Here is a 27,263-nt window from a genome sequence, read left to right as displayed (position 1 = left end):
TCACCATTTCGTTCTAATATTGAGAACATTGATACCAAAATGTACTTCCACGGTTTTTAAGTACGAATGTTCTCAATTCAAGAACAATGCTATTGGATATATCTCTCTGTGATTAGATCCCATTATTATCTAACGTTAGTTTATTTCAAAGTTAACTTTCTTATCTCAGTTTATCTTATCAATACATCTACACTAAAAAGTTATCTATTCTTACCTCTAAGACTTATGATATAGTTTACAAATCGGTTATAAGCGTTCAGCGGAGTGTCACAGCAATTAGCTATTCGTTTTCAGAGCCCAACACTTCCGTCAAAGATCAAGTGTCACATCAGTGGGCTTTGGGCCCCTGTTTTTTATAAGTACGCCTGGAATGCACTCCCACTATACCACTACTATTCACCACCCACCACCCACAAGTCGGCCCCAATCCGCTGGCCAAGGCAAGCTGAGAGGGGGATAGGGGGGGCGGTACTGGGACACAGTGGCGTCTCTGGGCAACGAGCACAGAATAGCCTCTAAGCCGGTTTCTCTCGCGCTCTCTTTCGGCACCTGTCGCTGCCACTCCGTCTTGGCCAAGTTAACTTCTTCGGCTCAAAACGACGTCGTCAGCGACTTCGGCTTTTGGCCAAGTCGCCGCCGCCGCTGCCGTGGGCACGTCTTGAGCGGCGAGGCGAGCGTTCAATGCGCTGCCAGCCGTCGATAAGAACGCACGCGAGCGGATCCCGATCCCACCGGCTATAGACTATAGACCATATAAACACCATATAGAAGTCGAACTGATTGAAAATTGGTAATACGCGCGCGCGTGTGCTTTTCCCGTGCAGCCAACGTAGTCGTCGCGAACTCCTCTTTAAAAACGTTTTCATTATTATTATTATTATTATTTTTTTTGATTACTTTTTTTTTCGCACCAAGTGAATTGGCAATGTGCAGTGCGTGATGTGTGGTTTGGTGCTGCATCCAAGTCTGCGGCAGAAAGAGGAAAACACTTGCAAAGCCATCGGCTCCAGTAGGCTATAGTTCTTATATAGTTCATTCGAGTTCTAGTGCGGAAAAAAGGCAGCCTCAAAAATGGCTGGGAAGAACCAAATGAGCGTCTTCATGGATAAGATCAACACGGTGAGTTACTCGGGGTTACTCTCCGGGTTTTGGCTTGTGGGTCTCTGGGTCGGGAACCACTGAACCACTTTAGAGGGCCATCTTTCACACGAATTTGTTGCGGTTAATTCGGTAACGAAGGGAAAATTAAAGTGATTGTTGGTATAATGGTACGTCTTTAAGATAATTGCCAAATACCCATTAGGTTGTCATCTGTTGAAAGTATTTATATGGCAGCTGTTATTGTTAATTAAACAGAAAATCTATACAAAATCGATACAAATAGATGATTTTCACACATTGTATACAACTGGCAAAAGAAAAGACGCATGTGTCTGTAGAATACGCGAAATTAGTGTTGGTTAACGAACCATAATATTTCTTGCAAAGTTATGTTCTATGCACAAATTATGGTTTAGACTTTTTATGTTGCAGTGTCTTTTTGTAATGTTAAAGACTAGTATTGCCATTAAAAAAGAACAGTAAAGAAGTAAAATAAAACGGAGCAAAAAGAACTAATTTAAAAACAGAGAAAACATGATAGATTTTAAAATGGAAATCAAACTGAGTTAGATCAATCCTGACAAAGGCTATATCAGGTAACTTTGTTAGGGACCCTTAGATTCCTATCCAAATCCCTTTGGGTTACTGGGTTCCTAACGAGTTCTTCACCTCTAAGGTTTTCCACCTGCCAATTAGAAAGGGGCTGGGGCAAAGAGACAGTGAGAGTCGTCCACTCTCACTTGACCAACAATTTGGCGTCATTTGCATTCAAAAGTGTCGCCTGGTCGCTCATAAATAAAATGAAATTGAAATTTTTGCGCCTCAGTTTTCCCAGTTCCCCATACCCCTTTCCCCAAGCCCCAACCCCCAATCCCCATTCTCCAATCGACGATCGCCGATGCTCGGATGCCCGGGTACTCGACGCATTTTGATTGTGTAGAAATGAAAGTGAAATGCGCCCCAGCGAAATTAAGTGCCCATTGGCGGCCATCCATCCCCCCAACCCCCCAAATCCCGCCCCTCAGATTTCGAGTGCGCCTTAATGAGCTTCAATTGAATGAGCTGACGAAATGCCGCGCACCGCATAGCAAACATCAAACATAAAACAAAAATCAAATGGAAAAACAAACAAGTGGCCTACGTCCAAAGCAGCAAATTATAAAAATAAAAAGTATGGGGGGGGGGGGGGGGGGGGGGGATGGAGGTAATGAGGGTACTCGATGGAGGTGCAATGCAGCAATATTTGTGCAACTATAATTAATTAGTAATAATTTTCGGTTGGCTTTTTGTGCGAGTGTAGAAATGCTGATGAGGCGGTAAAAGCGCGGGGTGAGAGTTGAGCAATCCACTCGAGACGCCCCTCGTAAACTCAAGACCCCCATACCATACCATACCATAGCATTCCATCTACTATCACTAGATTGCTGGTTCCGTTAACGATGGATGGTGGATGGAGGATGGTGGATGGTGGATGGAGGAGCTCCTTGTTAAAATGCAATTCGAGGCATCGATAAGCCACTCGATAACTCGATTAACAGGCGTCTGGAATGTGTGGCCATTATCGTATTTGCAGACCTGAGTTGCATAACCCAAATTATTAGGAGTTTTTAAGTTTTGTTTGGCCTAGTTTCTAGCAAGATAGGTAAATCAGCTTTATTCCATATCCGTCTTTAAATTCGATCTAAACCAATTAATCAGTATTGCTCAAAGCTAAGAATTCCTTTCAAATTGAAAAACAAAGGAATCGCAATGGCTTCATTGTAGCCCACGGAATTTATGGAATAATTTGAGCAACAACCCATTATAATTATTAGAACAAAACTGCCAAGGCTGAATATCAATGGCATTTATCGCATATTTTACACCAACTCGAATGACACAACACCTTTTTGCTTGATGGCAAATGTCATAATATCACCTGTCCTACGCTCTATTTAAACTCTGAGCTCCACTTGAGACAACATTTCAGTGTTCAGTATCATTTCCTGGCTACTTTCGCTCATTTGACATTCTGCGGGCTTGGCCTGTGATATTCTGAACCGTTGACACTTGGAACATGGGAACATGGAAGTGCACTTACTCCACCTTTCTGGGGATTGGATACCTGGATACCCCCCCAACCCATTGACCAATAACTAACGGCAAGTTCCGTTGTGACGTCAACTACCGTAATCTGCGCTAGAATTCGGCTGAGCTTTCTCCGCGAAATCCGCAGGTTGCATAATAATCTGCATCAGCATCTCCAACTGCATCTCCAACTGCATCTCCATCTGCATCTGCAAGTGCCACCAAACCCGATCTCGAACTGGAACTGGAACTGGTAGAGGTTGTGCTGGTGGTATTCGTACTGGTTCGTTGGATCTCGTCTGGCCTGTGGTGGTCGCTTTATTTATGACGTAAGCCCCTGGCGGATTCTAGGCCTGCCAGACTGACATTGGCCTAGCCCACAGAGTGGGCTTTATTATCCAGCCTCCACTCTCCGATCTCCGATTTCCAGTCTCCAGTCGCCGTCTCCAGCAGACGAACTCGATTCTCACGAGCTTTGGAGTGCTCGCGGAATGTGGGCCAAGTCGTTGGATGGATAGCTAAATTATCTCAAGCGATGGCTTCACACCTGCTCACCTCCAATTACCTCCCATTCATAGGGGGTACTTTCAACTGGTGGCTACAAGGTTTATGGCCATATGACACTGGCTTTCATATTGACCAACTAACTTTGATTACTAAAATTATTAATGTGAACTACACTATTAAATCCAAACATGTTTACAGATATGCTTTACGGTAGCGACTTTTTTAAATAAACTCAACGAAATTTAAGCAAGTGTCATAAGGCTATATTTAGTATTTTTTAACCCAACTATTAGTTTAATACTGCTATTAAGGCATTAGTCAAAAAGGATCTAGTATACCGAGTACACACCGTAGATTGCCAGTTAATCGAAATTTTTGCAAGTGTCATAGGCTATAGGTAGTATTTTTTAAGTCGAATATTAGTTTTATATCGCTGGTCAAAAATTTTCTTCAAAAACTTAGTATATACTGACTTTTTAAAATAAATCCATTCAGTATGTCGATATATAAGCAAGTGTCATATAGCCATAAATAGTATTTCTTGAATTATAGCAAGGTCTTGACTAGACTATTAGTTTAATATCACTATTATAAGTAACTGCGATACAAAGTATTTGCTGATCTTTTGTTTTGCTTTTCCAAAGCACCAATAAACAACAATAGTTGGTAATCCATACTATAGGCAATCCTAGACAGACCGCCAAGGTCTCGGCTAACACGTCTGCCGGTCTGTGGTGACCACATCTAAAGAAAGCTGATTCTCGATAACGGATTGATATCGCACCATCGTTACGGGAAGCTCTGACCCATTTAGCCATAAAGCCCATTTGGTATAGGCCTCGAACGGACTGCATATGTGCATACATAGATGTTCGTACTTTTTCGGAGTCCAAATACGGAAGCCATGTAATGCTAATGAATCGCTGCGAAAGCAAACGAAACCGGGCACCACCAGCACATGACCAAAACTAGACTGGGGAAAAGTGGGTTCGGGTGGCGGGGGTACTGTAATAATTTCCTGTCTCTGGCTGATTTGCATGTGAAGTCCCCACTCCAATTTGGATTCGGACTCGTAGACCACTCCACTCTACACCACTCTAATACAATCCAATACCATACACTCCAGCTGGCCGTCTTGTTTGACTTACTTAATCAAAACCTAATGCCAAAAGATACAAAAGTATCTGCATGTAATGCGATCCATTTGCGGGGCCACCTACGCGCCGAAACTTTCCAGAGAGTTTGTCAGAGATTGGAATTGAAGTTGAAATTTATGCGGACACGAATTAGCCGCGTCTGACCCGTCTAATCAACTGGAATACATATTTAATTCGTTTGTTTTCGCCTTTTGGCAAGTGAAAGTGCCCAACTAGCTGGCCAGTTGATAATTGATAGCTGATAAGGCATGTGGATGCGGTTGTGGATCTTCAATGCTCCAGCATTTTTAATCGGGGAAATAAATCAAACAATTAAAAGTAAGCACTTCGGATAAATAAAATTTGCTTTAATAAGTGTAATAAACCATTAAAGGCCTTATGACACTGGCTTTGTTTTTTCGGTTTTTTGAATGAGTATATTAAATCTTAGAAGTCATGGCAATCTAGAGAAAAAGGGGCTTAGAGTTATAAAATCCTATTTTGATTGCCAAATGAACTTCTAAAATAAGTTTAGTCAGATATTTAAGTAATAAGCCAGTGTCATAAGGGCTTAGGTAAGCTTTAGAATGTCTGGTAATCATAATCTTACGGATAAAACTCTATTGGTTAGCTATAGAGAAAATCATTAATTTAAAACATATGACATTCTAAAATAAATCCAGTCAGTTAGTCAAAAATCTAGCCAGTTTCATAAGACCATAGATCAGCTAAAAATTACCTAGGAATCATTATCCAAGGAAAAAATAAAAACTCAATTGGTCAGCTAAGGGATTATATTTGCTTTCCCTTAGGAAAGAAATCTTTACATTAAAAGATCTTCTAAACGATTTCGGAATAAATCTTTCCAGCATTTATCTCAGTACTTACGCATCTGTTGTGATAAGATTTCCTTTACTCTTTCTCTTTTACTGTATCTCTGTATCTTTTTGTGTGTGTGCTTATTATTGTCAGTGTCAAAACGAGTGTAAACATGCAAAACAGGGCAAATAAAAGTGTTATTCTGGTTAAAGTGGGATAAGATACGAATCTCGGCCAAAGACTAAGTTGTTCCAGTTGAGTGCCCAATTTTGGGAGGGCAAGATGGCAATGGAAATGGAAACCGAGGTGCGAATGGAAGTGAAAAAGCCGCCGCGCAGAAACAAGGTGAGCGATGGATTCTACGGGAGATTGGGATGTGGAGACAGACGAGGGGCTTAAGGTCAAGCCCGTTTTCCCATTTTCCCTGACCCGCTGCCCCACTGGGAGGAGGAGGGGAATCCCCTATCCCCTATCCACCATACCCTATCCCCAACAATAACCACCGACCACTTTCCACACACGACGCCTGGCCAGGAGTTTTCTTTGTCAGCCAGATTTCACCGACACCGACAACAAAACAAGAAATTGCCAACTTAATTTACGGCTAGGAAATGCGGGACGGGGAAGCTCACGATCTATGCGATCTTCTGCTTTGTTTTTTTTTTGTTTTTCCCCCTTATATTTTCGATAAACATTTTCATTTTCACTTTCGTTTTCGTAAACGTATTCGTATTCGTAGTCGTATTCAATTTGTGTGTTTTGGGGTTTCGCTCAGATTCGAGACTCGAGATTCGAGCCAAAGAGTTTCCCCCTCGACCGCCGGCCAATAATCACAATAATCATGGTAAGCGGGCAGTCAGTCAGGCCAAGAAACAGGTTGCCGGCGGATGCCCAGACTTTGGATATTTCGGATGCCAAACGAAAGTGAAAACATTCACCGGGCACCACCGCCAAGCCACCAAGAAGAAGTTAAGAGGAGTTGGAGACCCGCGTCCGAGAAATAAAAATTGAATTTAAATAAATTTCGTATGTTAATTGCAGTGCCCAGAGTGGCGGAGTTCCCATCCTCCCAAACTGAAAATCCCCACCTGAAAACTGAAATCGAAACTGAAACCGAAACCGAAACTGTAAATTTCAAGTTTTTCTTATGGTTTTTCGGCTTCTTTTTCTTTTTTTTTTTGCGAATGCCTCCGACGGCTTACTTGAATTAATGAGGGTCAAGATACTTGGGCCTTGCTTTCGGTTTTTCGATTTTTGATTTTCGGTTAACTCCAACTTTTGCTTTCTACGGAGCGCGGAGAAATGGGAGAGCGCCGAGTGATCAGTAATCAGTGATCAGTGGATCGGCAATCGAAATGCGGGGATTGGGGAACGGGGATCCAGAGGCACGTGGCGAACAAGTGAAGCTAATGAAACGCATTCATCCCATTCCCATTCATCGCCTTCGTGGAGGTCAAGCCGACCTTTAAAAATGATGGATGGATGGCTGGGGATCTCACCCTTATTAATAAAAGTGAATGTAGGAAAGGGCAAATGAGTGGGAGATCCTGTTTATAAGGGGATTTTCCTTTTTTATTTAAGTATAAATCCTAAAAATTGAACCCATCTGGGGATGATATTATTAAATATTTAATCCGATCTCATCTGTAACTCATATATAATATGCTTCGCACAGAAAAAATACCGCAATGATCAATATTCGTATGGTATATTGGTAAGGTATTTTTGTTCTCTCCTTAAAAATTCTCTCCAATCGAAAAGAGTTAGAGCGAGACAGCACTTTTCGAAACTCTTCGAAACAGAAAATGAGAGCAAAAATGGCTGGGAATCTCACCCCTATTGATAAAAGTGAATGTAGAAAAGGGCATGTTTATAAGGGGATTTTCCTTTTTTATTCAAGTACAAATCCAAAAAATAGAACCCATCTGGGGATGATATTATTAAATATATAATCCGATCTCACCTGTAAATCATATATTATGCTTCACACAGAAAAAAAGCAGCAATGATCAATATTATGGTAATTAGTAAGGTATTATTTTATTCTCTTTGAAAATTCTCACTAATCGAAAAGAGTTAGAGCGCGAAAGCACTATTCGAAACTCTTCGAAACAGAAAATGAGAGTAAAAAGAAATATGCTGTACATCTAGCTAGAATTGATAATAATATTTATTATTTATCAATATGATCACTATATCTTATTCATTTCTCTATCTGTGTATCAGGAGAAATTCCATTTTTAAGCCATCAAAAAATAACCCATCTTACTATAATAATTACTGAATGAACGACGTGATCTCACTCACCTTTGGCTCATTTATGATATACTAATTATATTGGCTCTTACCCCCCAAAACGAACACCACGTTTAGGCAAATTAAATGGCCAATGCAAAGGTGAATAAAAGAAACTTGTTTTGCTCTTTCGAGCGGGCTTTTCTTGCACTTTTCTTTCTTTTGCCGGCGCCGGCTTTTGTTTTTTTTTTTTTTTTTACCCCCCGATTCGGATTCAGATTCGTTTTCGTTCGGCTTTTGCTTTTTACATTTTTTTTATTTTGGCTCTTTGGCTTGGCATTGTTTTGAATTAATAATTTATATCGATTTTTTATAAGCGCCCGCGGCGCACATCAATTGATTTACCGGATTAGCATACATACCTCTCCCCAACCAACTTGTTCATATATCTACATATACATATAGCCATGATCCGCCTGGATATCTCTCGTTTTTTTCGATTATTTTCTTTTTATTTTGTATCAAGTTGATTTTGGTTGAAAAATTATTTGCAATTTATGAAACGCGTTCGCTGAGCACAACAACAACAACAAGGCAGCCAGCGACGACGAAAGTAAAAGTTCAATTAAATAAAGATAAATTGCACAACAATTGTTGTCGCTGTAGTTGTTTTTTTTCGGTACTGGTTAACTTTTGAAGCCGGCAAAAGAGTCTTCGATGTCTTGCTTTACGTAAGCCGCCATTAAATCCGAAATAAAAATTTCAAAAATCCAGCGACACATTTCGGACAAGTGCCAAATGCCACGCCCCCCCCTCGACGCCGCCCCTGCCTTGACCCCTAATAATAAGAAAAATTACCGGGCCGTAAAGCAGCGATTTTCCAATTAGCCAAGCAAATCAAAGCAGGGACAAAACAAAAGGAAAATTATAGCGGAAAATCGCTAGCTGAAAATTGAGGGGAAATTGTCTTATTTTGAACACTGCGATGGTGACAGTCTAATAGGAAATCGATACTTATCAAATGTACATTGATAGAAATAAAGGAATAGAGCTCTAACTATCCTATAACCTTATAAAATTAAATGCTTACATTTAAATCTAGGTAGAAAATATTAGATACGATTTTAGTAGCATTTACCTTAATATCATATTAAAATCAAGCTAATCAAGTTATAATAATAAATAAAGTAATGGATAACAGTAACTCTTTCGATTTACTACAGCATTTTTTTAACGGAGTAATAACTAATTCTTAAAATGATATCCCAAACTAACCGCAGATAGGATCATCAAAGATTTGCAGCTGTATCTTAAGGTATTCTCGATTCTCCACAGAACAGTAAAGAATTATGCACGATTTCGGCCGAACCCGTAGCAGCTCCAACTATGTATGTTAGTTACTAGACAGCCAAAGCTGCACCAAGCCTAAATCAAGTTGCAAGAATGCGGAATAAATGTCATTACGAAAATGAAACAAAGCGCTTGGAATAGAAAAACCCATGCCGAAAGACGAAAGACTCGGTGCAGGTATATCTTACTATCTAACAGATACCGCCGACAGACTCATTTAGATGTCGGTGGATTGCTGGATTGCTGGATCCGCAAACTGGTTTCAGTCCCAGGTCCGCCAAAGTGGATCACTTGGGGGTGTACTGCATCGAGACTCGAGGTGCCTGCCCATAAATTAGTCCTCCCCCCGATGTCTAAATGTACTGTAGCATGTAGTATGCACGCTTTATAGAACCGAACCCCACCCCCCTCTTAAACTTCGATCGTGGCCAGTTTGAAGTCGAAGTCATTAGGGAGAAGTGAGTTAGCCGGGTAATTAATTGCTGCACTTGAAGGCAACTTCCCCTATACCTTACCCCCTTCACTTGGATTTAGTAAAAGTCTCGAAGCCTTCGCAGCGACTCCAAGTTCTTCCGTCTTCTGCCAGAATCCGAAGGCCGCTGCGAGTCCATCTGCTAATACTGATACTAACACTAATAGTCGTACTAAACCACTTCCCACTTGCCAGTTACTCTGGCAGTCGTGTTTTTTACCCCCCCCAGTTGGCCAATTAGGCCCATTATTGGTCTATAATTACCCGGGCCAATACCGATATATACCAATATCTGCCGAAGGGGCGCCCCTGGGGCGAGGACCCCTCCCCGAGCACATTTTCAGCGCACATTTGGTGGCCTCTTAAACTTTAAATGTCAGTCGGATTGCCGGATTGCCAGTCCCAGGTTTAGTTTCGGTTAAGGTTTCGGTTTCTCAGTTTCGCCTTCGCGCAAAAGCTCCACTCATCGTCGGGGGCTGAGCCTCCAAATGTCTCCTCGAAGTGCTGAAGGCGAATTGGATAAAATTTCCAGACACATTTGCTTAATTTGAGGAAGAAGTAACCCTCCTCCGGGAATATACATCCATGTTTTTTAGGAAAATTACTTGTAGGAATGCTTTGTTTTATCAATCAAGAAACATACCTTTTACCACAAAAGCCATATCTTAAATATTTTTTCTGATTTTGATCGACTCTTATAATCAACATCTCATAAATTTTCCATAAAATCTAATCCCACCTTGAAATACTTCTAATACATTGTAGTTCATTACTGGTTAACCATTTGCATAATTCATTTTGCAATCAAGTTTGTTATTACTTTATTTGAAAAAGCCGTATTTAATGTTAAAACCAGACATTTTATGACAACTATCCGAAGTTCTTGGCATTTTTTCAGACCTCATTGTCGTTATTTAAATTCAGTTAACACCTTAAAGTAACTTATTTGACAAACAGCTAGATAATTGAGCCTGCAATTAAAGTGTGCTATCATGATTGATGGTCCATCTGCGATGGAACTTCACTTCCTACCATCCCGACTTCCTGATCCGTCTGCTTTTTGATTATATCTGCACATTCTTATCTGCCAATTGCACTTGACTTTCCATTTTGGCAGCTGTCCATCCTACATTCCCAATCTTCCATCCCGTCGATCAGCGAACCCTCATCATTTTTTCAACTTTGTTTTTGTTTGGGTTTTGGGTTTGGTTTCGATGGTGCGATCGTTGTAATCACAATTAAAAAGCACTTTGCCAATTCGCTAACAACTTGTTCGCCAAGATGTTGAATGGGCTCTCCACTCTGTTGTTGTTTTTTTTTTTTTGCTGGTTCGATGATTATCAGCTAAAAAACAAAAAACGACCAACGATGAGCGATGACCGTTGACATGTTGCCAAGTTGCCATTGGCGGGGAACAAAGGGTTTGGGGCGGGGACAATGGGCCTGATCGATCCTCGGCTGGCTGTTGTTGTAGTTACTGACCCCCATCGACCACCATCCAAAACAACGAAAATAAAAAAACAACGACGGACAACGGCGACAACTTCATCGGTGCATTTAGTGAAAGTTGATGCCCGCAGCAGGAGATGATCGCTTCGCCGATCGCTGTTTTTTTCATTTTTTAGATCCGTAGACCCAGGTAAAAACACTTGCACTTTTTTTTGGCATACGTTTTTTATTTTCGTACATTTTTCATTGGCCCCACTGCTGGCATTTAGTGGATTTTCTGATATTTTCCTCGACTCATTTAAATGGAAACTGCTGCACCCACTTCGACTTTGCCCGAGGTACCCGAACTTTTGGCCATAAATTCTCAGCCTGACCACGTTGGCAAATCGGCAGGGCGAGGGGCCTATTCGCCCATTCGGGCAGAAATATCAAAAGGTAGATAAACCGAAATACCAACTAGCTGAAATGTAAATGAGTCTCAGATTGCAGCCACTCACCCAAAAGTTGGTAGGCCAAATTAGTTGATAAAAGAACGCAGCGAGAGGAATGGTAACGACAAGAACAAGTAGCCGGCGTGCTGGAAAACGTTTTCCAAACTCGTGTGTCAGTTTCAACAAGTCTTTATGTCCATAAACTCCCGTGTGACAAGTCCAAATTGTTGGGTCACCGATAAGATATCAGATATTTAATAGAAATACCCCGGCAACAAATGTTCTGTTCCTTTGGCACCGCTATTTATTGGCCAATGTGGGGCTGTGACAGTTTGGCAATTCGATAGTCTAAAATGTAAATGTAAAATGTTCCGTATGTCTTAATTTCAATTCCATATTTTCATGCAGGAACTTTTCAATCTGACTTGAAGCACTGATCTCCTTACTTGATTATATGTCCATATATATAAACAAGTTTTGTCATTGAATTAGGGTACCAAAAAACATTTTAGTAATGTCCACCGCTATGTTCCGATTCCATGTTCCTAGCTCGGTAGTATGAAAACGCGGGCAGGTGGCCCTGTTCATGGTTTCGATTTAAGTTTCTATTATAGCTCTTTTGGGGGCCAAATTGGCGGGGGGTGACGGGGTTGGACTTGTGCAATATCATTTTAGCACCCGCATGCCTGATTACTCGATTGCATTTACTAGTTTTCGTTTTTATTTCTCTGTGCGCCGTCGTGTCTAACTCAATTTCAGAGCTTAGCTGCCCTGGGTTGCTATTGTTTTTCTTCTTTTTTTGTATTTCTTGCACTACTGCTAATGTTGTTGTTGCATGTAAACAACACCTTACAACACCTTCACCACGGTCCAGCGCAATTGTTATTTTGCCTTAGCCGCTGCTGTTGTATTTTGTATTTTGCCTGGCTTTCGTTGTGTCGCTGTTGCCGCCAATCGGCCACAAAATGCCTAATAAGTACACTCTTAAAAAACTATGGCACTTCCTCTCGGATATTATTGTTTCGTGAAAGTTTGTTCTGTTCGCAATTGAATTAAAAATAAATCATTCTCAATTACTTTTCTTTACTTTCTACTAAAATCAAAAATTATGAGAAGGTTTTTGATATCTTCACTGGCTTTTCTTAAGTGTATCTCTCGGAAAGTATCTGTATCTGCGCCTGTTCACTCATGGATCCCATGGATCACGTCTAAAATTCGGGTGCGATTTGTAAGAGGGCAAGTTCCGCGTTTTCCGTTTTTGGGCCTTGTCGATCGTCTACGAGGTCTTTGCACTCTCTGCTATTATTTCAGTTCCCTTGGGAACCTTGAAAATAATACTTTCTAAAGCTTATTCCCAAATTGGAATTGAAATGAGCAATAATTGAAATGTTTAAATTTCCACTTACTCATACCATTAAGATTCCTTAGTTAATCGCGTCGGAATCTTCCACTGCCCCTTAATCTGAGCAAACAAATATTGTCACTTCACTTATCGCAGCTGTCGCGCCAGAAACGTTGATAATCCCTGCGAAGATAGAACATTGGGCAACTGTTTCCCCTATTAAGACGAAAACAAGAAAAGTGGCATTTGGAAAAGTGGCAGGCTGACAAATGCGCTAAAAATGCTGGCAATTAACTGACAACTGCAAATGAAATGCCACAAATCTCGAGTACGTAAACCCTCCCCTTCCCCATTAATTTCCACGCCGCTTTCGTTAGTTGGTCATAATGACTATTTTTGGACCGTGCGACGGGGCCAAAATTGCAAATGCAATTGCAAGTGCTTGGCTGTCGCCGGCGAGGAAAGCGGACAACGTTGCGTATGATTGATGCCTGCTCAGGTGCCCAGATGCTCAGATACCCCATCCTCCTGCCACTGGAACGCACCGATAATTAACCAACCAACCACCCCGCCGGAAAAACTGAAAGAGTGCCTGAAAAGTGGGTAAAGATGAGCTTATGTTGATGTGTCGTGTGCTGTTTTGTGCCAAAAAGGAAAAGTTTCTGGCTGCCAGCAGCAGCTGTGTGCGCGCTTTCAACATGTTTTCTTTATTTTCCTGGCATGCGGAAAAACTAGTTTTCATTTTCGTTTTAATCTTTTTTTTGGATGCAGCTTCGCGCGAGCTCCGTCGTTTGATGGATTTTTGGTCGTTCAGGCAAAAGGGCAGCGCAGCTGTTGGATGTAGGTAGTGGCAAATCCCCTCCGGTCCCCCGATTCCAGATCAGAGATCCGTGATCCAGTAACACTTCCTGGCCTGTGGTCCCCCGATCGTCACCCATTTGCCACACTTCCATTTTCATTTCCACTTCACTTTCTTAGACTTATGAAGTTATTACGCGACTCTGGTGGATTGTTGGGTTGGTGGGAGTACTCGGAAGTGCATTTTCCACAGCATTTTCCACGGCATTTTCCCCAGCGGAGGCGTGGCCGGCGGCAGGTGTGAAAAATGCGATTGCCTCTGGCACCAGACATCAGACATTGGGAATGCAAGAGAAAGGGACACCCAGGAAATGGCCTCCAAATGGTTATATTAACCGGAATTTATAAAAACAAATAAAATGCAGTAGGGAAAATTATAGGGTTGATAAGAAGGGAAAGTGACGTTGCTCATCCTGAAATCATCTTCGTTTTAGGCCTATCATTAAGGCCTTGTGACACTAACTGGATTTATTTAAAGTCAAGCTAAATATAATTTAATATTATTAAATCAATATAGATCTTAATTCATCCCTTTTTTCTCCCCAAGGTTGCCATGACTTTTTAAAATAAATCCAGTCTGGTAGTCAAAAATCAAGCCAGTGTCATTAGGTCAGATGAATTTGTTTCGAAAAGTAATACAAACGTTCAGCAAAATTGTCAGTAAAAATATTTAAAAAAACTACGAGTTAAATAAAGAATAAAGTAATACCATGGACTCGGCGCAACCAACATACGGAGATCATTTGATTCCCCCGCCAAATGGACTCTTCGAGACCCTAGACGTATATCAGCCAATCACGGATTTTGTAGAGCTGAGAACTCCTGTGCAGAGGGAATCGATATGACTAAACCGGGTTGAACGGAAAAGGGACAAGGAGATGGAGTTCTTTTTCCTAACGGAAGATATTACAAAGCCATCAGTAGTTGAGAGATACCCCGATCATTTCGGTGATTTTCCCATGAGGTGTACTAACCACTGTATCACTCCTATATATTCTCCCTGCTTTGGCTTTTGGAATGCCCTCACGAGGTTCATTTTCAACATTCTGGGCATTTTCCAGAATGAATGCGATTTGGACGAGGGGCTAAGCTGGATAGATTTCGAGAACTAGACCCTGCAATGAACTAATTAACTCATACATAACCTAGTGTGGGTCTTTATTCTGTCTTTACCTCTAATACGGAACGTATGTCTTTGCTTTTACTGGCTGTCCAAATATTTGGCTCTAATTGTGGCCAAAAGCGTCGCATCCATGGCTATTTATGGCCTGCATTTTGGCCAACAGATCGAGACGCGTCTAATTAGACCCACGCGCAGGCCGAAAGCGCGTATTTAATTAGTCGAGCGACGGGCCCACACAGCCGAGCAGATCGGTGGCAGCGACCCAGACGGAGATTGAGATTGAGTTGGAGATGGAGATCTGGAGACCCATAGACCCAGATGGAGATGGAGGCTGTCTGAGAAGCCAAGACTGAAGCCAAAGCTGAAGCATTGACCTGATTTGTGACGACGACAGCAAAGAGACAAAAGACAAGAGGCTGTCACAGCATCTGGCTTTGGGCCCAGTTGGCAACTGGGCCAACTGCATCCGAAATGATCCCCCGGTGGAGCTGGGAGCTCGGTGCTTAGTGGGTGAGCCCAACTGGAGTAGCTTAAGCCAAGCGAGAACGGTAGCGGAGAATCTAGAGCACATTTATTGTCTACCTCAAATTAAATATCATACAGAAACACAGAAAGCTAATAATAACAATAAGAACCCAACGAATCGGGCACAAGAAAGTGTACAATGATTTGCGGAAGGAAAGTTCAAGATATTTCACACGACGACTTATAGACAGCGATTCTAATTATCCTAGATCCAACGGTGGGTTGTTTTTAGTTTGTGTGAGTAGTCGTCGAGACATAGTTAATTCCAATTGAAAACTTGCTATACCACCTCCTACACACAACAAAAATAAGATACATATCAATTAGGTATTATAATGTTATCTTATATAAATTTTTGATAAAAACGGAAGATCAATCTTTGAAAACTGGAATGATTGGACCTTCTTTCAAAATCAACTGCGAATTCTTCATAACCAATATTGACCTTGGTAACATTTCAAAAACACAACATTAACTCTTTAAAAAACGCGAATTCTTCAGAACGAGGGGAATTGACATTATTGACAGTTTTACCTATTAATAACCAGTATATAAATTCTCGAATAATATCAAATTGATATTTAAATATCAAGTTTTTTTTCTGTGCGACATTAAGCACAAAGTATGCCGATCTGTCAACCAAATTAGAAATAAACCCAATCAGATCGAAGATTGTTTTTACACACTCTCGGTTGAATCTTTTTTTAATAACAAAATCAACTGCGAATTCTTCAGAACGAAAATAATTTTAACATTTCAAAAACACAACATTAACTCTTTAAAAAACGCGAATTCTTCAGAACGAGGGGAATTGACCTTATTGACAGTTTTACCTATTAATAACCAGTATATAATTTCTCGAATAATATCAAATTGATATTTAAATATCAAGTTTTTTTTCTGTGCGACATTAAGCACAAAGTATGCCGATCTGTCAACCAAATTAGAAATAAACCCAATCAGATCGAAGATTGTTTTTACACACTCTCGGTATTAATTATAATCCTTTGGTGGCCGAGAACCCCGGCTGGCCAAAACCAGTTGGCTGATTGATTGATGGCTGTTGATTGAGCACTCGCTCTGGCGAATAAAAGTATTAGCCGATTACCCAATCCATTGAGCAAGTCGGACGAGCCCCCCTCGCGCCATTCCATTCCAATTCAAATACCAACTTGAGCTCGTTCGTACTCCAAATCGGATTCCACTCACTCGGAACGAGCCAGAGGCGTAATGAAAGCAAATTAATAAGCCATCATCAGCATAATGTGTTCGGTACTGGTACTGATGCCCCTGTCTGTCCCTGTCCGCTCCTCGATTACGTCTTAAGTGGCGCCCATACACATTGTGGATTGAGGATTGTGGATTGTGGTGTGTGGTGTGTGGTGTGTGGTGTGTGCAGAGTGCAATGTGCAATGCGATTGCAGTTCACAATTTACAATTTGCATAACAACAGCAGGGGAAGGGAAAGCCATAGACATAGAGCCATAGAGCCATAGAGCCGTAGAGCCATAGCCATAACCATAGTCAAAGAAAAACTCAACTCCTCTCCCACATGAATTCAATTTCGGTTCTGCGGCAGTTGCAACACGGATCGCAGACAAACAGACAGACAGACAGACAGATCCAACAACTTGACAACAGTCGTAATAATGTTTGTTTCTCGGTTCAGTTTAGTTTGTTTGGTTTTTTGTCGCCCTGCGAGTACAAATGAATAAATGTCTGATGTCCCCCACGCGCTGCCAGCAACCAGAAACCCACGAAAATCCGCTCTTGCCAGTGGATGTGGAAGTGGAAATGGAAATGCTGCGGAATATGCAGATTTGTGCTCTGTATCTTGTGGGTTAAAGGCAAAATTTGAGTACTCTCTGACATCTGACAGGCGAAAAGACCCCCCCCCCCTTCGTGTGGGGGAAAGTTTTGAATATCTTTGGGAAATGCCACTATTTTCAGAATCAAAGGGGATTGGTGATGATTGGTACAGAAAAATTTTGAATATCTTGGAAAAACTCTAGAGAATTATTAAGAATATGTTTATATTATGATATTTCCCTCATGTTTTGAATATCTTTCATAATCAAAGGGGATTGGGGATGATTGGTACTGGAATATTTGGAATATCTTGGAGTATTTCTACAGAATTATATAGAATACATTTATATTATTATTCATAAAGAGGTAGTTTCTTGCCACAAGAAATGTTGGAATATGTTATGGAAATGCTAGTATTTTTATTAAGAATCAAAAGGTTTTATTTCTTAGTACAAGAGAGCTTGGAGTACATTTAAAGGATCAACTATTTTTATTCAGAATAAAAAGAGGTACTTTTTTAATACAAACAAATTTAAAATATTCTAGAAAAACAATAATTATCTTTATTCGAAATGCTACAATAAGTAATTCTTTGGTTCAAAAAAGTCTTGAAAACGTTTCTCGAAACGAAATTGGAATATCTTGGAAAATTTCGAGATAATTATTTAGAATTTGTTTCTATTATTATACATAAAGAGGAAATTTTTTGCTATATGAAGTTTGAAATATCTTATGGAAATGCAAGTATTTTTATTAAGAATCAAAAGGTATTATTTCTTAGTACAAGAAAGTTTGGAGTATATTAAAGGGACTAACTATTTTTATTCAGAATAAAAAGAGGTACTTTTTTAGTACAAACAAGTTTAAAATATTCTAAAGAAACAATAATTATTTATTTATTTATTTGAAATACAAGAATAAGTAATTCTTTGGTTAAAAAAAGTCTTGAAATCGTTTCTCAAAACGAAATTGGAATATCTTTGAATATTTCTAGAGAACTATTTAGAATATATTTCTATTGTTATTTATAAAGAGGTAATTTCATGCTACAAGAAAGTTTTGAAATATCTTATGGAAATGCAAGTATTTTTATTAAGAATCAAAAGGTATTATTTCTTAGTACAAGAAAGTTTGGAGTATATTTAAGGGATTAACTATTTTTATTCAGAATAAGAAGACGTATATTTTTAATACAAACAAATTTAAAATATTCTAAAGAAACCAGAAATATCTTTATTCGAAATACAACAATAATTAATTCTTTGGTTCAAAAAAGTCTTGAAATCGTTTCTCGAAATGAAATTGGACAGCCCATATTGCTGTCGATGGCCACATTAGTTAGAACCTGAGGTGCAACCGACTTGGTTGAGTGAAGACCAGTCAACACCATCCACTTGAAATCCCCAGGCCCCCCCCCCAGATTTTCGCCTCCAAGTCCGAGTGTGTGCGCAACTGCGATTGCATTTGTCTTCTTGGCCCGTCTTTGGGCCGTCTGGTCTCGGTTAGCCATGACTCGGTTTGCTTTGGCTGGTTTTCTTGGCTTCTGGCTTGGGCTGTTGCCTTGGCATGAGGCGGTAGGTGGTTGCCACTTGCCAGTTGCCAGTTGCCAGTTACCATTTCCCAGTTGACGGGCATTTGTCTGGCATGACACCTCGGCCTGTCAGCCGGCATTAGAGCGGCTGTCACAATGTTGTGGGCAGGTCAATTACTCCATATACTAATGCCACATCTCTATTCTTTCACCCTACAGACGCTACAGTCGTGTCCCATTGTGTGCATCAATGAGCCGGATACGCACAGTGCCAACACGGAGATACTGCAGACGAGTCCGGAGAGCACGCTAGAGAAGCCCAAGGCGGGAGGAGGATCGGGTACATCGGTGACCAGCCTGAATGGCAACTGTATTGCCATCAATGGAGGAGTAGGAGAGGCCAGCGGAGGAGTGGGAAGTGCGGCCGGAGTGACCAAGATAACGATAACCAGTGAGCAGGCGAACGGGAGCGGAAGTAGCAACAGCAACAGCAACAGCCACACCAAGACCGATTGCTACAAGAACAGCAGCAGCTTGGTGTCCATCACCAGCCTAAACAGCTGCAGCGAGCTCAGTCTCAGCCAGGGCAGCACCGCCACCCTGCCCATCAGCAGCAGCAGCGGCAGCAGCAGCACTACCTGCAGCAGCAACAACATCAGCAGTCATCCCAGCAACAACAGCAACAACAACGGCAGCGACACCTCGTCCAACAACAACTTTCAGGAGCGCTTCGACTTTGAGCACTGGAAGGGCTTACTCAGCGACTACAACTGCTTCCACGGTCTGTATCGCTATTGGAATCAGTACAGCGGACGCAGTGCCACCAACAGCAACATCAGCAGCAGTCACCAGCAGCAGCAGCAGCAGCAGCTACAGCAGCAACATCAGCAGCAGCAGTCACAGTCACAGTCCGACCATGAGAACGGCCTGGGCAGCGGAGCCGGTTCCTTCTACACCCACAACATACTAGGCTACACCTTTGGCTATCCCTTTGGCCTAAAGGAGGACCTCGACGGCAGCGGCAACGGCCACTGCAACGGCAACAGCAACTGCAACAGCAGCACCCACAGTCTCGGCCTCAGGAAGTGGCTTTCAGGCAGCACCAGCAGCAACGAGACGCCGCTCCAGAAGCACTACAGGCACCAGCAGAAGAAGAAGATGCCCGGGTTCAGGGGCAGGAGGGTCTGGTGCGGCTGCTTCAAGGTGGGTCCTGGTGATAGTTAAAGTCATAGGTTGGTTTTAAAACAGGAAACGGTTTATAATGTTGTGATTATGGGATGTATTATATCGTTCATTTACTAGAAGGAGTGACATATCTGAGAAAATATCATTTCGATGCATTACAAATAGATTAGGTGGATGTAACTAGTTAATATTAAAGAACTAAATTCCAATATGAATGTAATAACGAAATTAGGCAATTAGAACATGTTTAGGAAATAACTTCACATATTACCCGACGTTAGGAAATGAATCCCTTAAGAGGGTTTTAGGCAGATGTTACCAGGTAATATAAAAAAATGAAATTCCAAAATGAATGTGGTCATGAAATAAGGTAATTAGAAAATGTCTAGGAAATAATTCCACACATTATCCGACGTCTAGAAATTATTTACAATCCCTTATGAGGGTTTTGGGCACATGTAACCAGGTAATATCAAAAAAACTAAATTCCAATATAAAGGTAGTATTGAAATTAAGTAATTAGACCATACAACGTGTGGTTGACACTTCAGTGATAGTAGTTAGATATAATCCTACGTCTAGTAATGAGGGTTTTACGTATATCCAACTACATAATATCAAACAGCTAAATACCAACACTTATGTAGTAATGAAATGAATTAATCAGAACATACAAAGTGTGGGTGACACTTCGATAGAACACAACTCGGACCGAATCAAATAACCCGAAAAAAAAAGAAAAATCCAGGCAAAGTCACGTGCGAAGCTTGGAACCCCAACAGACCCAATTGTCAATCGAAATCGGAGCCGGCACTCGAGCACTGCCCCAACTTAGCCCCCTACCAACCTCTTCCGACGATTCTGTGTCAGCGAATTTGTCAAATTGTGCACGAAGTTGCATAAGAGCGAGGCGATAATTCAAATTGCCATGGGAACGATCCGAAAAGTAGGGGGAGTTGGGGGTACGATTCAAGCCCTTTGAGACACGGCAGAGTGAGGAATTTGATTCTGCTCCGTCGCCAGCTAAATAAGTCGAAACAGAGACGTATTTCGAGGGCACTTAAGTGAGTTTAAGGCGGAACAAGAAAGGAAACTAACTTTGGGGAGATGGAGTTGGTAATAAGATTATATTTGAAGTAGGGCGTTCTCTATTTATAAAGGAAGTTGCTATGATAGCAGTTTTGAGCAGGCTAAGTATTGGCATTTGTGCAGTTTTAATTCGAGTAAAGTACTCAAAAGTAAAAATCAGAACTGGTTTGTATATGAAACCATTAAAAAATGCAGAACTCCACAATAGAAGAAAGTATACTCAACAAACAAAGAAGCTATAATATGATTCCTTTCAAAATCCCATTCATTTTCTGGTCTTAACTATTATCTTATTTTTATATAAAAATACAATTCGAAGTTGTGAAAACCTAAAAAATGATATACTCCAGATTAAAAGAGATATTATTAATATTCTAATCTTTTAGTTTTTCAAGCTTTCCTATCCTAACTGTAGGACATATAAACAAAATATCACGGATATAAGATCAAAACAAAGCTAAGATATTTAAAATTTCCGATTTTAGTCACTATTCCTGACAAGTGTTATATCCAAACTTGGCTTAACAAGCAGTTATAACTATAAATAGAGTACCTGGTTTTGAAGGAATGTTTTAATCTTTTAGTTTTTCGAGCATTCCTATCCTAACTATAGGACATTTAAACAAAATATCAAGGGTATAAGATCAAAACAAAGCTAAGAACTTTAAAATTCCCGATTTTAGTCACTATTCCTGACAAGTGTTATATCCAAACTTGGCTTAACAAGCAGTTATACCTATAAATAGAGTACCTGGTTTTGCAGGAATGTTTTCCTAGACCAAAGATCCCCCATTAGAGTAGCCAGATTCGATATTCAAGAACCCAGACTGAGTCAGCGGGCGAGCCATGAGTAGTGCCATTAGCTCAGCAAGCAGAACCGCTTCCTGAGCAGGCGGATTGGATTGGATTGGATTGGATTGGATTGGATTGGACTGACTGGTGGCTTGCCCCCTGGTGTGGGCTGTGGGTTGTGGGCCTTAGCTCGAGGTTGGGCAATGGTGGTTTGCCTTCTAATTGGACACGCACTGCTGACGGCCGTAGAACGTATATGATATGCGCTGGAGCTTGAGCAATCTGCCACTAATCGATTTTTCCTTTCCCCTTCCCCCTTTTGTTCCAGGACGATGAGCCGCCTGAGATCTGCGTCGTGGAGGGGGCGTTCACCCTGCAGACGCTCACGCCCACCCAACCGATGCCGTCGGTGGACGAGCTGGACACCAAGTTCGCGGAGCTGGTGGAGGAGCTTGACCTGACGGCGCCCAACAAGGAGGCGATGCTGAGCCTGCCGGCGCAAAAGAAGTGGCAGATCTACTGCTCCAGGAAGCTGCCTCTGGACGCGGCCGATGGCCCAGATGCGGCGGCCATTACCCAGCCACCCACCGCGGAGCATTACATCGAGCGACTGAAGGAGCTTGTGGTGCATGTCTCCCTCTCGCCGGAGGACTCACCCAGCCACGAGCTGGGCAACCGCCTGGATGGCCATGCCGCCTTCGTGGACGCCCTCAAGACGGCCCTACGCACCTCCACGCACAGCTTTGTGCTCCGCTTTGTGGAGCTGGACGGGCTGCCGGCCCTGCTCGATCTCCTGCTGCAGCTGGACATCCGGGTGGCCAACAGTTCGCTGCACACCAGCCTGATTGGCTGCATTAAGGCGCTGATGAACAACTCAATGGGACGCGCCCATGTGCTGGCCCATCCGACGGCCATCGATACCATAGCCAGATCCCTGGTGGCGGATAATATACGCACCAAGATCGCCGCCCTGGAGATTCTGGGTGCCGTGTGCCTGGTGCCGGGCGGCCATCGCAAGGTGCTGCAAGCCATGCTCTACTTCCAGGAGTTCGCCACGGAGCGAACCCGTTTCCAGAGCATTGTGAACGACCTGGACCGCTCCACGTATGGCTACAGGGATAATGTCAACCTGAAGACGGCCCTCATGTCGTTTGTGAATGCGGTGCTGAACTATGGACCCGGGCAGGAGAATCTCGACTTCCGGCTGCACTTGCGGTACGAGTTTCTCATGCTGGGCATCCAGCCGGTGATCGACAAGCTGCGCACCCACGAGAATGAGACGCTGGACAGGCATTTGGTGAGTGATGAGGATTCATGGATGTGGTGGGCCTTCCTCTAATACCAGCTATTTCCAATTCCCTGTAGGACTTCTTTGAGATGGTTCGCGCCGAGGATGAGAAGGAGTTTGCCCGCCGCTTCAAGGAGGAGCATGTGGACACCAAGAGCGCCGGCTCCATGTTCGAGCTGCTGCGCCGCAAGCTCAGCCACTCGCCCGCTTATCCCCACATGCTCTCCCTGCTGCAGCACATGCTCCTGCTGCCCTGTAAGTGGTCACCTTGCCCATCTCCTCCAGAGATTCATCTAATGCACATATACGATTCCCCCACAGATACAGGCCACTGCACGGAACACTGGCTGCTAATTGACCGCGTGGTGCAGCAGATTGTGCTACAGGTGGAACAGCGGCCGAACAGCGACCTCATCTCCGATCCGGATGACCCCGAGAAGCAGCTGAAGCTGGCCGGCGACACGCCCGTCCACGATCCCGACGTGGCGCCCCTACAGATCGATGTGGCCAAGCTGGTGCGCCTGCTGGTCAAGGAGGAGCAGCTGACGCAGGCGCGCAAGCGGGCCGACGAGCTGGAGCGCGAGAACTTCGATGTGCAGTCGCGGCTGGCCAAGAAGGAGCAGGAACTCGATCTGCGCATGCAGGAGAAGGAGGACCTGGAGACGGGTCTGGCGCGCATGCGGGAGCGCCTGGAGAAGGAGTCCGCCCAGCACTCGCAGGCGGTGCAGCGGGCGCAGACCGCCGAGATGCGGGCAGAGGATCTGCAGCACCGCCTGCTCAGCGAGCAGCAGGAGCGGGCTCGCCTGGAGCGGCTGGTCACCGAGGGCAGCATACCCGACGACCAGAAGGTGGCCGGTCTCACCGGATGCAATGGCGCCGTCTCGCCGCCGCCAGCGCCGCCCATGCTCAAGGCCATACCGCCGCCACCGCCACCCATGGCGCCGTCCATGATGCCCCCACCGCCACCGCCATGCCCGGGAGCACCTCCTCCGCCGCCAAGCATGGGTACCCAGACGATGGGTAAGTGGTCTCAAGTGGATAAGGGGTTTGATTGAACTCCCACTGACTGGATTTTCATCCTTTCTTGATGACAGCTCCTGCGCCACCTAAAGTGGATCTGCCAAAGAAGAATGTGCCACAGCCGACGAATCCGCTGAAGAGCTTCAACTGGTCCAAGCTGCCGGACGCCAAGCTGCAGGGCACCGTGTGGAGCGAGCTGGACGAGAGCAAGCTGTACAACAACATGGAGCTGGAGTCGATAGACAAGCTCTTTTCGGCCTACCAAAAGAACGGGGTGTCGGTGAGTACGGGAGTCTGGCCTCTGCTGTCCGACCAGCTAATTCCCCCCCTTCCTTTCCAGGCCACCGATGGATCCTATGAGGATCTGCGAGTGACCGGCAAGGCGGCCAAGCAGAAGGTGCTGTCGGTGATCGATGGACGCAGGGCGCAGAACTGCACAATCCTGCTGAGCAAGCTGAAGATGAGCGACATGGAGATATCAAAGTAGGATTGCTGGACACTAACCACTGACCACTACTAACCTCCTCCTTCACTTGCAGGGCCATTCTCTCCATGGACAGCAATGAGCAACTGCAGCTGGATATGGTGGAGCAGCTGCTCAAATTCACGCCCTCGGCGGAGGAGCGAGCCTTGCTGGACGAGCACAGCGAGGACATTGAGTCCCTGGCGCGGGCCGATCGCTTCCTCTATGAGATATCCAAGTGGGTTTCATTGGAGCTGCTAGCCAGGGGGAATCTCTTCTAATAATATGTTCCACTTGCAGGATTCCCCACTACGAGCAGCGCCTGAAGAGCCTGCACTACAAGAAGCGCTTCATGCTGACCATCAACGACCTGATCCCCCGCATCACCAGTGTGATGGAGGCCTCCCGCGAGGTGGCTCGTTCCCGTCGCCTGCGCAAGCTTCTGGAGCTGGTCCTGGCATTGGGTATGTTTCGCTGGTCGCCCGATGGCTAATGGTTCTCGGATATTAATCCTCCCCATCAATTGCAATCCCAATAGGCAACTACATGAACCGCGGGGCTCGCGGCAATGCCTCCGGTTTCCGACTGGCCTCGCTCAACCGGCTGGCGGACACCAAGTCCAGTGCCGCCAAGGGCACCACCCTGCTGCACTACCTCGTCCAGGTGATTGAGCGCAAGTTCAAGGACCTGCTGAAGCTGGAGGACGACATACCGCATGTGCGCGAGGCCTCCAAGGTGTCGCTGGGCGAGATGGACAAGGACATCCAGATGCTGCGCACGGGTCTGGCGGATGTGGCGCGCGAGATTGAGTTCCATCGCAGCTCGGGTCCCGCCCAGCAGGGTGATCGCTTTCTGCCCGTGATGCGCGAGTTCCATGCGCAGGCATCGGTGCGCTTTGCGGAGCTGGAGGATAAGTTCCAGGACATGAAGACGCGCTTCGATCGGGCAGTGCGTCTGTTCGGCGAGGATGGATCGGTGCTGCAGCCGGATGAGTTCTTTGGTATCTTTGATTCCTTCCTGGGCGCCTTCGCGGAGGCACGGCACGACAACGAAAGCTTCCGCCGGCGGCAGGAGGAGGAGGAGAAGCGGGCCAAGCAGGAGGCGGAGCTCAAGAAGCGCACCATCGAGCGCAAGAACAAGACCGGTCTGATGAGCAGCGTGGCCCGCAATCTGGGCCTCAAGTCTGGTTCCCCCAACGGTGGTCCGGATTCCCCGGCGAAGGGCGGCGGCGGCGGTGGCGGCGGCGACAACAAGGGCGAGTTCGATGACCTCATCTCGGCGCTGCGGACCGGCGACGTCTTTGGCGAGGACATGGCCAAGTTCAAGAGGTCGCGCAAGGCGCGGGTGCTCAATGGCGGTGGTGCCCCCACCGGACACACCTCGCCACCGCGCCACGGCAGCCTGCAGCGGGAGGAGAGCGGGCGGGAGCGCGAGCGGACCGTGAGGCGTCAGTAGCCAGGGGATGGAGACTAGGAAGGGGATCCCCCTCTACGGACCGCCCCCCGCTGTAAAGTAATGTTTCCGGATTGCGCGAAAGTATTTTTTTTTTCCTTACATCGTAAAGACACCTTTTTGTAATTATTTATATCTACATACATACATACTACCCGTACGCATACACTACGATCTATATATTATAGCACATAATCTAAACGTAAAGCTCGTAAAAGCGTGAAACCAAATTTTTTACAAAATCGAAAAGTAATTGTAATTTAAAGTCTAAAAAATGTTATGATCTAATCGAATCGAGGCGAAAGAATCGAATCATCATGTGTGTAGCGTACCTTGGAAATTGTATTTGGCAAACGTAAACCCTATGGCATATGGCATATGCTTCTGTATCTGTAAATCCTAAACCCAAAGCTATATATCGAACCGATTTCTCGGAGCTCACACATCTCGTCCTCATCCCACATAGCGCAATCGAGTAAACTCAGCATAATCCCCGCACATGGAACCGCCGGAAAGGGGCCCGCCATAAAGTCATGTTCAAAATTAAGGTATACATATATCGTTTGTTTCTTCTTGATTTGTTTTTTTTTTAGCACGAGACCCAGTATCGAACCCGTACCGAATCTACGGTTACGGATGTTTTAAGGCGCCACGCCCTTTTGCGGAGAAATAGCTATCTTCTATTGCAAATTACACCCTTACTATTAACAAATTATAATAAACATAAACATTTATTGTGAATGAAAAATAAACGAAGCTGGTTTTATGTTCGTTTAGTTCTTAAAAAAAGCGATGGTTTTAAGGGTTTTTTGAATTCTGAAGGAAACAGCTGCTTTTTCAGAGGAAAGGAGAGGATTTTTACCAGGCGAACAGAACTTTCCAATAGGAGAAAACGATCAGCTGATTGCTTTAATCAAAGCTTACTTAGGGATGAGAGCGTGACTGATTTTTGCGGCACGACCCCACTGAATACAAGGGACTTTCGTGCCTATCGTGTCGAACTCGTGACTCTAACCGATGAACAGCAGGGTTGCCCATCTCTAGGCTGAGCTTGGAAAAGCATTGGCCAAGTAACGGTTTCTTTCCAGAATGTCTGAAATATTAAATCCCAGCAGCCACCTGCTGCCATTTATGTTCGCCTGGTATTAAAAATCAAAAATGAACTAAGAAACGGCGAAGTTATTGGGTTTAAATCATTTTTGTGGGGCAATTTTCGATT

General features: G+C 43.9%; 1 protein-coding gene across 2 annotated transcripts; it reads left to right on the top strand.

Moving 5' to 3' along the window:
* Nucleotides 1-697: 697 nt before the first annotated feature.
* On the top strand, nucleotides 698-26,210 carry LOC119558097 (disheveled-associated activator of morphogenesis 1). 2 transcript variants are annotated; one of them, XM_037871309.1, is made up of 10 exons: nucleotides 698-1,119; nucleotides 18,975-19,958; nucleotides 22,150-23,118; nucleotides 23,187-23,364; nucleotides 23,431-24,129; nucleotides 24,204-24,409; nucleotides 24,470-24,612; nucleotides 24,669-24,830; nucleotides 24,893-25,056; nucleotides 25,131-26,210. In XM_037871309.1, exons 1-10 carry the CDS (start codon nucleotides 1,072-1,074, stop codon nucleotides 26,045-26,047), a joined length of 4,470 nt encoding a protein of 1,489 aa, XP_037727237.1. In that variant the 5' UTR covers nucleotides 698-1,071; the 3' UTR covers nucleotides 26,048-26,210. The 2 variants fall into 2 exon arrangements, with proteins under 2 accessions (XP_037727237.1, XP_037727236.1); XM_037871308.1 differs by lacking the exon at nucleotides 698-1,119 and adding an exon at nucleotides 5,901-5,975.
* The last annotated feature ends 1,053 nt before the right edge of the window (nucleotides 26,211-27,263 follow it).

This window comes from Drosophila subpulchrella, chromosome X (genome assembly GCF_014743375.2).
Source record: "Drosophila subpulchrella strain 33 F10 #4 breed RU33 chromosome X, RU_Dsub_v1.1 Primary Assembly, whole genome shotgun sequence".
In the NCBI taxonomy this organism is placed as follows: Eukaryota; Metazoa; Arthropoda; class Insecta; order Diptera; family Drosophilidae; genus Drosophila; species Drosophila subpulchrella.
Note: the sequence above shows the minus strand (reverse complement) of the source record. Positions and strands in the feature narration are given on the sequence as shown.